This window comes from Chaetodon trifascialis, chromosome 10 (assembly GCF_039877785.1).
Source record: "Chaetodon trifascialis isolate fChaTrf1 chromosome 10, fChaTrf1.hap1, whole genome shotgun sequence".
Taxonomy (NCBI): Eukaryota; Metazoa; Chordata; class Actinopteri; order Chaetodontiformes; family Chaetodontidae; genus Chaetodon; species Chaetodon trifascialis.
The window spans coordinates 8,981,543-8,997,925 of record NC_092065.1 but is presented as its reverse complement, the minus strand read 5'-3'; the positions used below and the strand labels follow the sequence as shown (position 1 = coordinate 8,997,925).

The following is a 16,383-nucleotide window of genomic DNA, read 5'->3' as shown; positions in this document are numbered from 1 at the left end:
TGTGTGTGTGTGTGTGTGTGTGTGTGTGAGATTCTGATATGGAGAGCTGTTTTTAGGGATACCAAACAAAGACGAAGAGGGAGGCTGGATCCAGGCTGCATCCGTCTCGGGACCGGAGAGGCACCCAGCGGTAGCCTGGAGGTGGAGAGAAATGTGTGTATAGCTGCTAAATACACAAGCGTCACATATGTGGAAGTATTTCCATAAAGGCTCTAGAGACCAACCTTCAGTAATGCTGACTTTGTGAATGAATGGAAATACAATGATGGTCACACAATGTCACCTGATGCAATTTAGCTCTTTAGCTGACTCCCAACCCCCACCTCCTCTCCCTCTTTCAGCATGTGCGGCTCACCTTTCTTCAGGCTGGTGAAGGGCAGCGTGTACTGGCCCACAAAATCGCTGCTGAGAATGCCGGTCTGGTCTCGGACACAGAAGCGGATGAGGCAGAGCTCGGGGATGCTGATGCTGAATTTCATGTCAGTATCCCAGTGAGGACTCAGAGCTGTAAAGGTGATCAGAATCAGTCCATTAGAGGCTATCAGAATTTGTATATGCTGTAAACAATTAGTCAAAATACTTATTTACATGAAAATGTGTCACTAACTCCTGATTCTGCAGCTCGTCTCAGCTCTATGGAGCATTTAGCATCTTTAACTCATTGTTTTGGTTCACTGCCATAGCATTGCTTTCAGCAGGCAGATGTTTTCAGTGAAACAGCTCTAAATAACCCCTGTACACTTCATGCTCACACCAAACTTCAAAGTTAAGAAAAATCAACTGGCTCATGCACAGAGTGGAGCATTTAGCAGCTAAACAGTGAGATAGTCTTCTTAGGAGTTGGTAGAGACTAAAAATGGAGCTAAAAATGAGCAAATGTTCGACTCGCATTCACTAGGTGGCCGTAGACAAGACTACAAATGAATGCTAATCCTACCCCGCATGTAATGAATGTGTGAATAGTGAACTATTTGTCAACTATTTGCCACATCAACTTTATGGGGCAATAATATGTGAGTGTTGTATTTGCAGCTTGTTTCTGAAGTGGCCAGACATGTTATTTCAGGTTTAAAATGTCCACAAGCCCAAAACTGCAGACACAAGTTAAACTAAAGCCTCTCTGGAAAAACCAGTTTTGATGAATGATATTCAAGATGTCACTAATGAGGCTCTCATGCTTTCACTCAGCTCTTTCTCAGTCACCGTGCTGGACCCTCACAGCAGAGGACACAGCAGCAGAGTTACCATCACCAGACAAAGAGTGAGAGACTCACAGAGAGCCTCGTTCATTTATTCAGCTTGTTGTTAATCAAGACCAAGAGCCCACAGCCATGCTAGCAGCTCTGTGAGGTTGCACTCGGGACTTAGAGCCACATGCTGACAATCATAACGCTAACATGCCGATCTTAGTTCAGCATCTCAGCATGCTAACATTTACTATTACTAATTAGTAGTAAACAGAAAGTACAACTGAGGATGATGGTAATGCAATTCGCTTGTCGATAGTTTTGCAAGAGTTTAAATTCAAATTCACAGATATATTCAAAGTATATTTTAATTGGTCATTGAGATGTTTCGGTCTAGACCGAAGTGGTGAAGTGACCAACAACTGACATTGCCGTCTATAGTGAATAGATAGTTCAACAGACCCACAGTTTGATGCATGACAAGTCTTATTTAGGTGCAATACTACAGTGACAAATGAGGAGAGCTCCCATAATGAGTCATCTGTGCTGCAATCTTGAACCCTTTTCTGATTCGAAATAAGTTCCTCTGTAACAGCCAAGTTTTAATCTAAATCCACACTCATTTGTATTCACCAGTGACCTTATCTGTTTCATAGTGTGAAGCGATTTTATGATTTATGCTCATGCATAAGTGCTCTGCTCCCTTCAGGACTCTAAACCATCTCTCCCACTCTCTCTCTCCTTCTCTCCCTCTTTGTCACATGCCAGCAGCAGCAGCACAGTGTTGTATCTCATCAATGCGATGTCTTGATATCAAGTTAATTTTTCATGTTCCCATTGTTTAAAGACGAAAGCTCCAAATCAAATGCGACATACTGCATGTTCTGTGGTGAACACCGGCTGAAATATGAAGAGTCTGTCAGAAACCTCGACAGCTGCGGGATTAACTTCCACACTTGAAAGTCTGATGACAGTTACAGGCAGTACATTTAAGACCCAAACAGCCATTTTCACATTCATCATTGTAAACAATAATAAACTAGCCCTAGTCATTATGGCTGCTGGTGATAGGGTACTGTGATACTTCTGAGTGCAAACAATCTCCATCCAACTTAAACTGTAGCACTTTGTCCTGTGTGCGGTGACGGTAAGCTCTGTGTTGCCAGTCATAGCAGTGCCGCATGACAGACTTCTCTTCAAAGGAAATCCACTTGAAGAAAATCATCAGCACATTTCTATTCACAAGCCCAACAGCAGCTTACTGGGAAATAGATTTAAAAGGAAGGGAAAAAACAACAGGACCCCACAGAAATGCTGCTGTCATACAAAACTCCCTCGACTCCAGTTTAGGTGGTTTCCGTGTTTTACTTGAAGGTTTGTCCTGCAGTGTGGAGGTACTAGGCGTGTTCTCAGATGAATTTGGATCTGTGTTTGTTCGCATAAATACAGGGATGGCATTGTCTGCCTGTTGGTAAGTCCACCACTTTGATCCTGATGGATTGCTGTAACTGACATTAGTGATCCCGTGACTTGTCCTCTTGGGACACTTTGAGGTTGAAGTTTGTGTTTTTGAGTGAAATATGTCAACAGCTTTGGACAGATTACCTTGAAATTTATTACAGACATTCATATCGCCCTCAGGATGACTTGTGACAACTTGTGATCAATTCAAAATTTTCATTTGTCAAATACTTTGTTCATGACCAAAAATACCAGCCAAGCTAATGACTGTCCCATCAGCCTTATCGTGTTAGCATTGTCACCATGAGCAGGCACGTATATATATGTTTTCATTGGAGGGGGGTCTTTAAGACACATTAACCCTCCTATTATGTTCAAGTTAGAACCCAAATCTTAACCCTGGAAACATAGAAATAACTCCCAATGGGAGCATGTTAGCGTGCTAATGTTAGCATGTCAAGCCTGTCAACCTGTGTCCAAGCAAGACCATGTACAGTGTCCTGCAATACTCACAGTTGTTTTTGACAGTATGTGTGCTTTTTCTGCACGAGTCACAAGCTATCCCATAAATGTCCACCCTGACAAAGAGGTCCGGAGCTTTGCCACTCCTGGGGACAGGTAGGTTGGACCCACTGATCACCTGTAGACAGACACACGCAGAAAGGTAGAACAAATGGTCGCATAGGTGGGTGCATGACAGTGTAATTGATATGAGGGATAAACAGTAATCACAAAAGAGAAGAGAAAACAGGAGAGAGAAAAGAAGTGGAGAGGAGAGGGCTGTAATTACACTCGTCTGGAGAGAGGCAGGCTTATCTGCAGTCCTCTCACACTGAGCCTTCCCTTCCCCAGCACTGATCAAAGACAAACCTGCATGTACTTATCACGACATGCCCCGCTTGGCACTGATGGAGCTTTACAGTGTCCGGCCCAAAATTACAGTCCCTTTCCTCTCCTAAAGTCACGCTACAACCCACCCTGCATTATGCTTATGCACAGTTACAGTGGCCCATACTTGTGAGCGTGTACTAGATAGTAGTTTGGAGTTATCACTTCATAAAGATTTGCTATTGAAACACAGATCATTGTTTATAGCTGACAGTTTTATGCTAAACAGTTTCATGAAAGCTCAAGGGGAAATATTGTTTTCCTGAGCAGATGAATAATTTACTGTTTAAAGATTGAAAACTCGACCCTACCTAACTTACAACAGTGAATGCTGCTCATGACTCCGATTCCCACTGAGTTTAGAGCTGAGTCAAGATTGTAGGATTTTCCCTGAAGTGATCAAGTAATACAGAATGGTGCTGTGAATAAAGAAAGGTGAGGTTTTTCCCAGGGCATCCAAAGCAGAGCACACCACATTTATATTTCATGCACTGTGCTGAGAAGATGTACAGTGTGTGTGTGTGTGTGTGTGTGTGTGTGTGCGTGCGTGCGTGCGTGCGTGCGTGCGTGCGTGCGTGCGTGCGTGCGTGCGTGCGTGCGCGTGTGTATGTGCATACTCCATTAGAAGACAATGCCTAGTGTGTTTTTGTTTAACTTGTGTTGTCTGATCCAGATGTATTTCCTTCATCAGACAGCATACGGACATTAGCAGAGGTACGGCATGAACAGACTGCATGAATTCTTTAAGTGGTCTAACTGGTTACATTCAACTCAGCTGCTGTGCTTACCGAGCGAGGTCAACTGAGGAAAAAGTATAAACACACAGAGTCTTATTGCCGTCCAAATTATAACAAAGGTCAGTTGTTGTAATTTGGATGAACCGACCCTTTAAGAGGGATTTTCACTATGATTTATAGATGTTCATAAAACTGATTCCAGCACAGTAATTATGATGTCTTTCGTCTACCTCCTCTGCACTAAGTCTGTATGAGTCCCATGTGATCCCAGTCAATTCCACATGTTGTCTTTGCAGCACAAAGCCTCACATATCTCTGAGTCCCGCCATTATGTTCTGTAACAGCAAACTGTTGTCTCTCTGTAATTGGACTTAGAAGAGTTGATGTGTGAGCCTCGTCCTTATGGCGCACTAAAGAGACGTGACTCTTCTCTACCGCTTCATTGCCCCTATTGTTATGTGGCTTAGATACAGTACATTACAAGCGCTGTGTGTACTGTCCCCCAAGACGCTTAAAATAATGGAAAAGGGATGATTTATTAATTGGACCCCAGGTCTAATTGCATTAGATCACCCCCCTCTTTTCTTTCCCTTTATTTTCTGATGGAGATAATCTAATTAAACGGAGACACTCTCAGGGAGTTTTACATCATTGTTGGTTCACAGCATCCGGCAGGAAAGCATTTATCTAGAGGCAAAGAGGAGATGCTGCACAATCCCCAGATTGTGAGGTACAGACACACATGCACATGCATGTAAAACACACACACACAGTCCTGTAACATTATACCTTAATCCATAAAGCCACCCCGAGTGGATTACTCAGCGTTCAGTGCGTGATAGCTTTACCTTGAGCAGCAGGTGTGTGGGTTCGAGGCTGTTCTGGCTGTGGCCGGGATCAAAGCTCCTCTGACTGGACATGAGCACTGCCGGCTTCAGGATGTATCCACAGCCCCCGTTGTCCTGGAAACGGCCATCATTAAGGTCCATGGGAAAGCCCAGGGACTGGAAATTTAGAGCCACTGCAAAACACCACGGGACAATCTTGGAACAATGAAAATGAGGAGCCACGGAGCAGCGGCAACGAGATTTATTGGAACAAAACTGAGAAAGCCTAAAGCTTGTTGAAATGAAATGAGCAGCATGAGATGGTCTCCTGCATACCTTCTGTTTTTAAGACTCTTTTTCGTTCTGCAGGAGGGAGCTAAATTATACAATGACTTGAAATGTTTCTGCAACAATAGCGCACATTGCATCAGGGACACTTTCACAGTCACCAGCTGTGAGATGCGTGCATCTGTGGTGGGTTTTCTGCACTGTGAAGCTTTGTGTCCTGTGCTGCATACACCGTGTCCTCAGTGTCATCAGTGACTGCACTTTTCAGACCTGAAGAGATCATCAGATAAGGGAAGCAGCAGGTGTAATCCTGCTGGCGGGTTAATATAAATATGTGATAAATATATGATAAATATGGAGAAAAACACCTTTAATTACCCATCACACTGCCGTGCATCTTTTTCTATACGTATGTCACAGAGTCCCAGTGAATGTTCTGCTCATCTAACTGTAATTGATCCATTCAGGCTGCTGCTTGGTGCTGCAGTCTCCTGCAACTGTGAAAAGTGCCGATCACCATCTGCACAGCTGCCATCGAAGCACGCAGGCAGTCTGCTCAGCAATCAGCCAGGCTTCATGTCAGAATCAGCGGTTGGCCGACTGAGTGACGGTAACGGCTGAAGAGGATGTGTAAAGGCAGGTGGAGTGACAGGGATGCTCGGCAAGACACTGCCAGACACATCAGGGTTGTGACTTTAAGGTCATGGCTAAGCACACGTTGGCATAAGGCTCGAGGATGAAGTTTAGGAATTAATTTTTTTAGTTTGCTTTAGGGCTGCACGGTGGCGCAGCAGGTAGTGCGGGTGCCTCACAGCAAGAAGGTTGCCAGTTCGATCCCCGGGTCGGGCGGTGCCTTTCTGTGTGAAGTTTGCATGTTCTTCCCGTGCATGCGTGGGTTCTCTCCGGGTACTCCGGCTTCCTCCCACAGACCAAAAACATGCTCATTAGGTTAATTGATGACTCTAAATTGTCCGTAGGTGTGAGTGTGAGTGTGAATGTTTGTCTGTCTTTGCATGTGGCCCTGCAATCGGCTGGCGACCGGTTCAGGGTGTACCCCGCCTCTCGCCCATTGTAGCTGGGATAGGCTCCAGCCCCCCGCAACCCCGAAAGGGATAGGCGGTATAGATAATGGATGGATGGATAGTTTGCTTTAAGAGCGCAGGTATGTGGTATGACTCAAGCCCAATGCTCACGCTTGACTCTAAAGTAATTATAACTGCATGAAAAAATACAAAGCTGTGACCCAGACAAGGATGTAGTTTAGAGAAGAAAAAAAAACGCATTTAGGAGGGTGCAAATCGATTTAGAAAAGGTGTGATAAGGGCCAGGAGAGGACTTGCTCCGGGGGAAACTGCAGATGAGGCGGTCAGGCTGTGGACTGGAATGAAATGTTCTTTTCACCGCTAATCGACAGGACACTTGGCCGGTTGTTCCCTTTGAAGTTTGACAATCTTACTTTCCGTGCCTCATCTCTCTCCGTTTGTTAAAAAAAAGAGAGAGAAAGAAAAGAGGAGCTTGTAATGGATTGTGGTGGCTGTTCTGTGTGTGTTGAGAACTTTTTGATTCCTGTTGAAACTGCTGACGCACAGGGATCAAAGAAATTCTCCTTTCATGTCTTTTTTGAATGGATGTTTTCAGGGTTTTAATCTCGACCAAAATAGAAGCTGAGTTGACAACAAAGTATTGGTAACTTCAGGAACATTTCGTTAGCCCTTCTTAATTTGACATATAACTAACATATCTTGTATTTCTTTTAAAGATCCTTTTTTATTTACCCTTTAAAGATAGATAAATGAAATACCTATTAATTGATGGGTTAATTCATAAACCTGTACAATGTTTTATTGATTCCTGTGTTTATCTACCAATTAGACTGGCTTAATTTGCTTTCTAAACATTTCCATGTCTCCATAATTGCATATCAGATAACAGCACATGTACTGCATGCATACCGTATTGATTTGCATTCATCTTACGAGTTTGGAAATGCGTAAAGGTTTTAAAAACAGAGGAGAAAATCAGCATGTTTGTTAAGCTCATTCCAGATTCCTACGCCTAAATAAATGCGTGTGTGTGTGCTTATATGCATGTGGTCTTTCTCCTGTTTTGGACTGGAATATACTTGCTGTCTCCCACTCACCGAGCTGTGAGCCGACGTTCCAAAACTCCTGAGGGTTGTAGTTGGACGAAGACATCCTCGAGGCCGCCGGGTAAATCCTGCTGAGGAACCTCTGGTTATGCTGAACAAAATCTGCACCTGGGAGAGGATGCACAACACTCAAAGGTCACATATCTCCTCTGACACACACACACACAGATGTCGTGTCATGTACATTTTAGTCCAATCATCTGACTCAGTCACAGCGGCTATGCAGTGATTCAGGAGAGCAGGTCTATCTGCAGGGAGATAAGAGAGATTTTTGAGAGATTTTTTTCATTTTCTTTTTCTTTTTTTTAATGAAAATGCCATTTTCTGATTCGTCATTGCGACAGATCACAGTTCGTGGCGTTACAGATACGACTCTTTGCTCTTGCTTATATTGAAATAGGCTCCCAATAAGTAAGACACGCCAATTAAATTGTTGTTTAGCTTAATGTCAAGTGAAAATCTTTGTAGAATACATGAGAAGACGGAAACCATTCTGGATAGACTAAAAAAAGCCTGACACACAGCTTCAGTGTGTGTGTGATCGTACCAGCTGTGCAGTCTCCCTGCAGGGCTTGATGATGACAAGAGACTACAAGGTTTTTACAACTCCGCCGTAACTGAGACTGTTCATGGTCCCTGCCAACCAAGCCAACCAGCTTATAATGTAGCTGTGTGTCTGGAAAGCGTCATTCTTCTTCAGCGGGAGCAGATTTCATTTCTCCACGTCACTCTGTATCTCCAGTAGACTGCAGCACAGCAGCGCAATGACAGTTTAACTGATTATCAGTTGATTTGAACCTCTGTGGGCTCTTTGTCACATCCCCAACGGTGAGATGGGAAGGCGCATTTCTGGGCTTCTGCTGTTGTGCTTTATTTCCTGAAAGTACTCCTCTATGCCGTATATGTCATGTTCAATATGCTTTGGATATTATGGAGGTTTCTGGCACCAGACGTAATTGCATTTCTCATCCAAAGAGGACCTACAGAGACTTCTCCTTTGAGCTTAATATAATCTTAACTCATGTGAATCTGCTGGGCTCATCAGAACAATATTTCGTGATATTTGGAATAATTATACACTTTCTTCATCACTTTAAAATCAGGCTTTCCTCATCTGTAAAATAATATTTTACCTGAGGCTTTGGCCAGCTTCCGAGCCTTCTTCTCCGCCATGGATGTGTTCTCATAGCAGTTCTGACTGTCCATGGAATGAGTGAAGCTGATGAACTTGACAGACCTGGTGTATACGACCAGGTCAGATAAAGCCTCTGCCACCACCACCTTCTTCTTCTACTCATTAGATGTAGGGTAGAAAGGAAGATAAAACCAAACAGAGCATTCACCAAATTGCAACATGCTGTGATTAAATCTTTACCTTTTTGTTCCATCAGCTATCGTATCGGTGCAGCATCTCCTCATACCAACAGTCTATATCTGTCTCTGTGTTTCTGCTCTGAGATCTAACTGACTTACTTTGGTCTTTGACCTTGCCTTTCTAGGAGACCAGAACTTTGCTTTGGTTTGATGCTCCTCATCCTCCTCATCGTCCTCCTCCTCATCATCCTCGCCCTCATCTACACTCTCCTCCACCTCTGTCTTAATCTGAGTCTTGAGCTTTTTATTCTTGATGAGTATCTTATGCTGCAGGTCCTGGCAAACCCACAAAGCACACATGCGGTACGAATTTATACATGACTATATGTGAAGGTACCTTAATCATGGACACCTACTGTACATTCACCCCCGCTCACATACAACCATAACACAGTTGCATCAGTCAAACAAACTTCAAACTTAGGACATCAAAACACTTGCTTTGTACGTAACGCCCCCTCCCTGATTTGAGAAAAAGATGCTATTCTTCAAAGAAACACTCAGTAGCCACATCCACATCAATGCGTCAACACAGCCAAGTTAGGTGGGAGAAAGAAGCAGAAAGCAGCAGGTGTACCGAATCACTCAATCACACATCTGCTGCTATATTTCACCGTCCTGGCTCCAAATCTGTTATAGGGTTCTTTATGCAGATGAGCAGCAATATGCTACAAGTAAAAAACATTATGGTCTGCACTTGGAAGCAGCCCAATGGTAAGCCACATGACAGGAAGTCACCCTGTCAGCGTCACATACTGTATGCACAGGAAAAATATGCCAAAATAATTACAGATCTGCCCACATTAACAACCTGTAAGAGCCCATATAGTATGAAAATTATAAGCTTCCTTTGGCACTGCACTCTTTCATTTTTTCATTGCTGCTACAGAAAAATGATACAGTCTGGAGAGCTACGACAGAGGCTCTGCTTATGTTGATGTAATTTAGGATATATGAGGGTTCTTAAAAAGAATTATGCCAGTGTTTACAGTAAAAATAGAATAAAGCAGAGTAATAACTTGTTAATTAACTATAGCTTATTTCTAATTACACTGCATAATGGAGAAACAGAGGGAAGAAAATTGGGTTTTCCGTCCTTCCTGCGGCTTTGACGATTTAGTAAACAGATTTAAAACCTTTAAGTGGTCAGAGAGGCGTATAAGATAATGAACACTTCTGAGTATAGAGTATTTCACTACTGGATGTGTGAAGCTGCATTAATGTGACATGTGAACACTGATTCAGTGTTCAGGTTGCTGCAGGTTAATAGTCAAGATGGAACCACTTGTTCTGAGGCTCCTATGCACGCCCCCACTTCCTGAGACATATAGATTAAAAAATAAAAAAAAGATATGGGGAAGCAAATCTAACATGCACATGCAGGATAAAACACAACTCATTTGTTTTGCAGTAAATTCCAAAGCAGCAGGCAGCAAAGAACCTCTGGAGAGACGGCACATGCTCATCCACCCTCAGAGAAAAACCCTTCATCCCCCTCGTCATATTCAATAGGCTGGAGTGACTGAAGCAGCATCTTTCAGGCCAGTCTCTCAGTCAGAAGTTGAGGCAGATCCTTTCAGCGGAGAAGAAGCCGCAGCCCAAACCCGGTAATCTAAATGAACAATCAGCTCAAGTGCCTCAGCACACTTAAAATGATGGACACTTCTCAGGATCACATTAGATTTTGTGAATCTCTGAGAGATTAAAGAGGTTTGGAAATGCGGACATCCATCTACCCCTCCGGTCCCATTGGAGGAGAGAGGCGCAGGAAGCCTCGGAAAGAGACTAATGAGGTCCTCCGTGACACCGAAAAGGTCTCATTTTCTCCTTGTTTTGCTTTGCTATGACAGGCGATGATTTTTCACATACAAACGCTGTCATCCCTCTGCCTGCACCAGCAGCTCGCACATTAAACACAGATCCTGCTTTCTGATTTGCTGCTCATATGGCCAAGTCTTACATTTGGGCTCGGGAGGTCCCCAGAGGTTGAGTGCTGCAAGGGAGTTCTCAGCAGCTTGTCCCCCAGGATAGAGATGAGGTACTGGGCCATGACCTCCTGCTGCTCCTGCGAGCAATGGTTTTCTAACGACAGGATCACAGGATACGCAGACACCTGTCAACACATAAATAAAATCATGACTCAACCCCCATTTGGAACAATTAGCATCAAACATGGATCTGCTGCTCTCCCTGCAGGCTCTAAATTAACAACACAGAAAATGGCCTGAACTGCCTGAATCAAAGACAACATGCAAGCAAAGCATTACTCTCAGAGATGCTATTAATTAGAGCAAATGCAGCTAAGTGGGGACTCCTGGGGCCTTCAGAGGCAGGAGTGAACACCGAGTCAGATGCCTGGAGCACCACTCCAGGACATATATGCCATGTAACATAATACATACCTCGAAGGCATGTCGCTCCACAGTGCTGATGACATCCTTAAAGAGTATCTTGGTGGTCAGGGTGTGGCCATGGTAGACTACAGGCTCCATATCAGGCCCATCCCAGCAGTCAATCTCCAGACAGCGACAGCCTTTCCTCAGAGCACTGTGCCACACATACACACACACACACACACACACACACACACACAAGCACGTGCATGCATACAGAGACACATAGACAAACACACTGAGCTGTGGTAAGGCTATGATAAGCACTTGTAATGTACTGCATCAGAAATTAGACGTGAAGAGTTGAGGCACAATCTCAGCTATTCCCTTGCTCAGGTCAAGTTCTCACAAGTGGAGCCATCAAAGCCACTTTCCTACATGTTGCGTATTACTGTACATGTGGATATTGTGCTGCGAACATTGCAATCTAATAGTTTATTCCAACAGCTGCCACGACCTGAGTGAATCTGCTCCTCATTTAACACCAAAAAAGGGTGATGTTACATTTCCATTTCTGTACTTTCAAGTCAAATTTACGCAGAACAGAACGTGTCTTGTTGTTAAAAGATATTTCTTGCTGTTGGTGGTGAACAAAAATGATATCACTTTCACAGCAGGGGTTGGGCAAATAATAACTGTGGCAATGATACATTTTCTCGCAACCCTGATGCAAAGTTGTATCACCCTTTTACTCCAGACAGTTTGACTCCGGCATGGTTGTGCTTTTTGGGGAACCACACTTTTCCACCAGAATATTGCTGTTTTGCATTTGAATGTCAGCACACACGAACACGCGTCTGCCGTGTATTTCTTCAGCAGTTGCCTGCTGTTCTTTCACTTCCACTCTCAGCCATGTGCTTCTCTTTGGTTACAGAAACGTCATGACTGTCTTGTGCACTGCAGACTTGCTCTGTAACCCCACTGCTACTATGAGTGTCATGTTGCAAGTGGCTCTATAATTGCCTCTGGCATTTCAGAGAATGGATGACTGGACCGCACGTCTGGTTTCCTTTTATTAATATTTTGGCTGTTTTGTTACCTTTTGTATTTCTTCTTTATTATGTTTTTGTGTTTAATTGTACTGCTGACTGTGGAGAGCAACAGCACGCAGAGAAAGAGGCAAGGAATAAAAGGTTATTTAGGAGATTTAAATGCTGAACGTGTGTTTACAAGGTACAGAATGAGTTTATCTCATTCTTATAAAGGAAAATAAATGTGTTCTAGAGCTGGAAAACAATAAGCTTAGTTAGCATAAAGACTTCTTGTTGGTGCATTTTTCAGTTGTATGCAGTTTATATGCTAAGTAGAATGCTCTCTGGTAGAGCCAAGCTAGCTGTTTCCCCCTACTTCCAGTCTTTATGCTAAGCTACTGTATGCTAACAATGGCCTGACACCAACTCCATCCCTAACGCTGAGACATGAGAGTTATGTCAGTCTTTTCATCCAACTATCAAATGAGTGTATTCCTCCTCCTCCTATAGGCTTTTGTTAATCGTGTATTTCTTCAGTCTCCCACCTGTGAGCTAATGGGATTTCTAAAATGCCACCTCCTCGTCCTGCCACTTTGTTCTCCTCTCTCGATGATTATTTCATTATCTAAGTAAACCAGAGCTTCCAGGCTGCTGGTTTGGAGGGTTCCACTCAACCAGCCAGCCAGGGCGCTCAGCACTTTCACAGGGACCATAAATACAGCACTTCTGCTGCCATCAGCCCCTTCTGTAATCACCTCCATTACCCCATAAAGGGACCACAGCAATTTCACTGTCTGCCTCAGCACATGAGTGGGTCAATGAAATGAGAGCGAAAGAGTGTGTCCAGATAACACACATGTAGCTCTGGAGGAGAGACTTGAGAGTGAAGATAAAAGTGTATTGAGGGGCATTTTAGATCTGTATAAGAGCCAAATAGGGCTGCACGGTGGCGCAGCAGGTAGTGCGCGTGGTTGCCGGTTCGATCCCCGGGTCAGGCGGGGCCTTTCTGTGTGAAGTTTGCATGTTCTTCCCGTGCATGCGTGGGTTCTCTCCGGGCACTCCGGCTTCCTCCCACAGACCAAAAACATGCTCATTAGGTTAATTGGTTACTCTAAGATTGTCCTTAGTTGTGAGTGTGAGCGTGAATGTTTGTTTGTCCTTGCATGTGGCCCTGCAATCGGCTGGCGACCGGTTCAGGGTGTACCCCGCCTCTCGCCCATTGTAGCTGGGATAGGCTCCAGCCCCCCACAACCCCAAAAGGGATAGGCGGTATAGATAATGGATAGATAAGAGCCAAATAGTGTTTAAATTGGCCTTTGTTTTGACCTACATAAAAAAGCATATTAGTGAAATATATTTAGCAGATTAGTTAATGTTGGCTAATACATATACATATATTTTGTTTGCATCATGAAGAAGAACACACAAGCTGTACTGTATACACTGTACTTCTCTACCAAACATAGGCGTCCAGGTTGCTCTTTCCCACCAGCTGATCTCCAGTCAGGTAGGTGTTATGTGATGAGGATATGAAGTAACTGGTGAGAGGCTGGTTCATGTCTTGGTACACAGATGTGTGGGCCTGGTTGAACACACAGCAGTCCTTGGACTCCATGTACCTGAGGAATCCTTCAAATGTCATGGACCTGCTTTCTCTGGCTGGAGGAGGAAGAGGAAGAGCGAGCAGACGCTCTGTCAGTCACAGTCAAAATCAGTGCCAGTTCGTCTACCAAGCACAAAAAAAGTTTAAAAAGAGGACTGCACCAGCCAGCTCAAGCAAAGTTTCTGCTCCTATAGCATAATGACAAGACTAACATGCAATGTTAAGCAGGTATAATGATTACCATGCTTACCATCTTATTTTAAGCATTTACAGCTGAGGCTGTAGGGAATGTCATTATTTTTGCAGATATTTGGTCACTAACTGACCTGATGATGATGCTAGAAGAAATGTCCAAAGTCATTAGAATTTATCCTTTGGGCACCATGACTGCCTGTACAAACTTTTATGGGATCCATCCAAGAGAACAAAGCAGACAGACCAACATACCATCACTAAAAACTAGCTCCTTCAAAATATAGCTGCTCAGTAAACATAACTGAGTTACTATTGAGATTTCAGATGTAGTACAATACAAAACTTCAGTAAAGTGACATTTAAAAACACAAATGCATAAGTATGCTCAGTCTGAGGTGGCTGTAAAACTCCTCCAATGGAATAATCAGTCTGAAATATAAGCAATGTCACAGAAACAAATCTGGTTTGATTAAAACGTCAATGACAAGACCGAGAGGGGAGAAGTCAACTACAACTCCCAGGGAACACTGCTGCAGGAAACATCCAATTACTGAGATTAAAACTGACCTTTTTCCACATCAGACATTTTTGTTTTCATAGTGATGAACTCAGCATCTCTAATGAAAATTAGTTTCATCTCTGCCTTTTCTGCTGTGACAAGTCCAAAGGTCTGTTTTGTTGCTTGTGAAACTAGGACATCAGAGCTTTGACATAAAACATCTGCTTTTTGCACCTCCTCTGTATTCAGGTAATTCATTTGCTGAACAAAATATACAGCATGCAGTATGATTATAGTACAGGTACAAGAAAAGCTTAAAGCTCCTCCTCAAAAAATCCTGTCTCACTCAGAGACTGTATGATAAAGTGAGGAGAGTGAGGCCTTCAGTTTAGCTGCAGCACAGACTGGTCCTGAGTCTTAATTGTGTTGTTGTTTCCCTGTTTTTCTGCTTTTGATGCCGTGATGCTGCCAGCAGTACAATGGGCCCTAGACAACATCTGGTCTACTGGTCCATTGATGTGCCTGACTCTTCCATTTTCCTTCTGTCATTTCAACCCCCTGCCTCTGGACTTCACTTTGTCAGCCAGGCACCACTGGAGCTTAGGTCTTAACTTCTGTTTTAACTAAATTAGCATCATTATGTGACAAAGCCTTAGTTCTTCCAGAACAGACTAATTTTTTTTTACCATAGTAATGAGCAGCAAGCAGCCTAACATGGTACACAGCTCTGCCTTTGCTTACCTGTCTCTTCAATCTCATATCTTTCAATCAAACTCTCAGCCGTTTCCTCATTTGCTGTGAGCTCCATCTGCTCCTTGTGGAGGAACCTGAGGAGGACGCAGGCAGGCAACGTCATCTGGCCTGAGGCGTAGCATTGGTACAGATGCTGGATTTGAGTTCTCCTGGTGGAGGGGGCCGTGCCTTTCTTCATCTTGCCCTGCACACAATCAGTAAAGCCCCTTAATCCCTCATCGTTTATCCTGGGAAGTTGCTCTTTAGTTTCTTTGTAAAACTTCCAACTTTTAAGAACTCAACATGCAATTCTGAGAAGAGTATGCGTCTACCACTAATTTATTTAAGGCTTGCTCTTTTCTTCAAGGCTGAATATCTGCCATCATAGTGTTAGAAAGAAAGAAATTTAGGTCCATTTAAAGCACAATACTCCAGATTATTCTTTACGGTGCCATCTTTTAGATACTTTAAACCCTTGTAAGTGTTTCAAAGACACATCACATCACTCGCTCTCTAAAAATATACAGGAAATAGTGAATAAAAATGTCAACTCAGAGATATATCCCAGCTTTCCGAGCTCACTGTTGAAATTCTTCTTTTTCAAACTCAGCATGAGAGAGAATTCAAGAGAAGTCAGGGTCTTCACTCTGCGCAAAGTTCTCCCATCCTCTCGCACTGCACCTTACCTCCCTCCCTCTCCTCTCTGTATCTCTTACTTCCATCAAATACTAAAGCAACGTCTGTGTGACTTTCTCATTTTAGTCCCTCTCCTCTCCTTGTCGTTCCTCTCAGTCAGTGAGACAAAAGTGTCTGTGACTTTCCCTGGCTTTATGTGTGTCTCCGTGTCTCTCTCCCTCCCTCCACACCTTTCATCTCTCTGTTCTGCAGCCCTTGACAGTTGAGACATATGCCTAAGCCAGTGCTGTCACCGGTACCCTGCAGTGGGCCGGCCTCCTGCTGCATCAGTCACCTCAGTGTGAGCAGCATGAAGCAACCAGCTCTGCTATCATCTTCATTAAGCTTTAATGCAGTTGTAGCAGCTGTATCTAAACCAGCACATCCTTTTTAAGTGGGGTATT

General features: G+C 43.6%; 1 protein-coding gene across 1 annotated transcript; it reads right to left on the bottom strand.

Moving 5' to 3' along the window:
- Positions 1-52: 52 nt before the first annotated feature.
- On the bottom strand, positions 53-15,503 carry LOC139337332 (1-phosphatidylinositol 4,5-bisphosphate phosphodiesterase zeta-1-like). Its single transcript, XM_070971876.1, is given in 11 exon segments — positions 53-135; positions 356-505; positions 3,162-3,288; positions 5,122-5,294; positions 7,529-7,645; positions 8,671-8,830; positions 9,011-9,187; positions 10,872-11,024; positions 11,314-11,458; positions 13,733-13,934; positions 15,314-15,503. Coding segments are annotated over 11 exon segments (1,677 nt in total).
- Between the last annotated feature and the right edge of the window lie 880 nt (positions 15,504-16,383).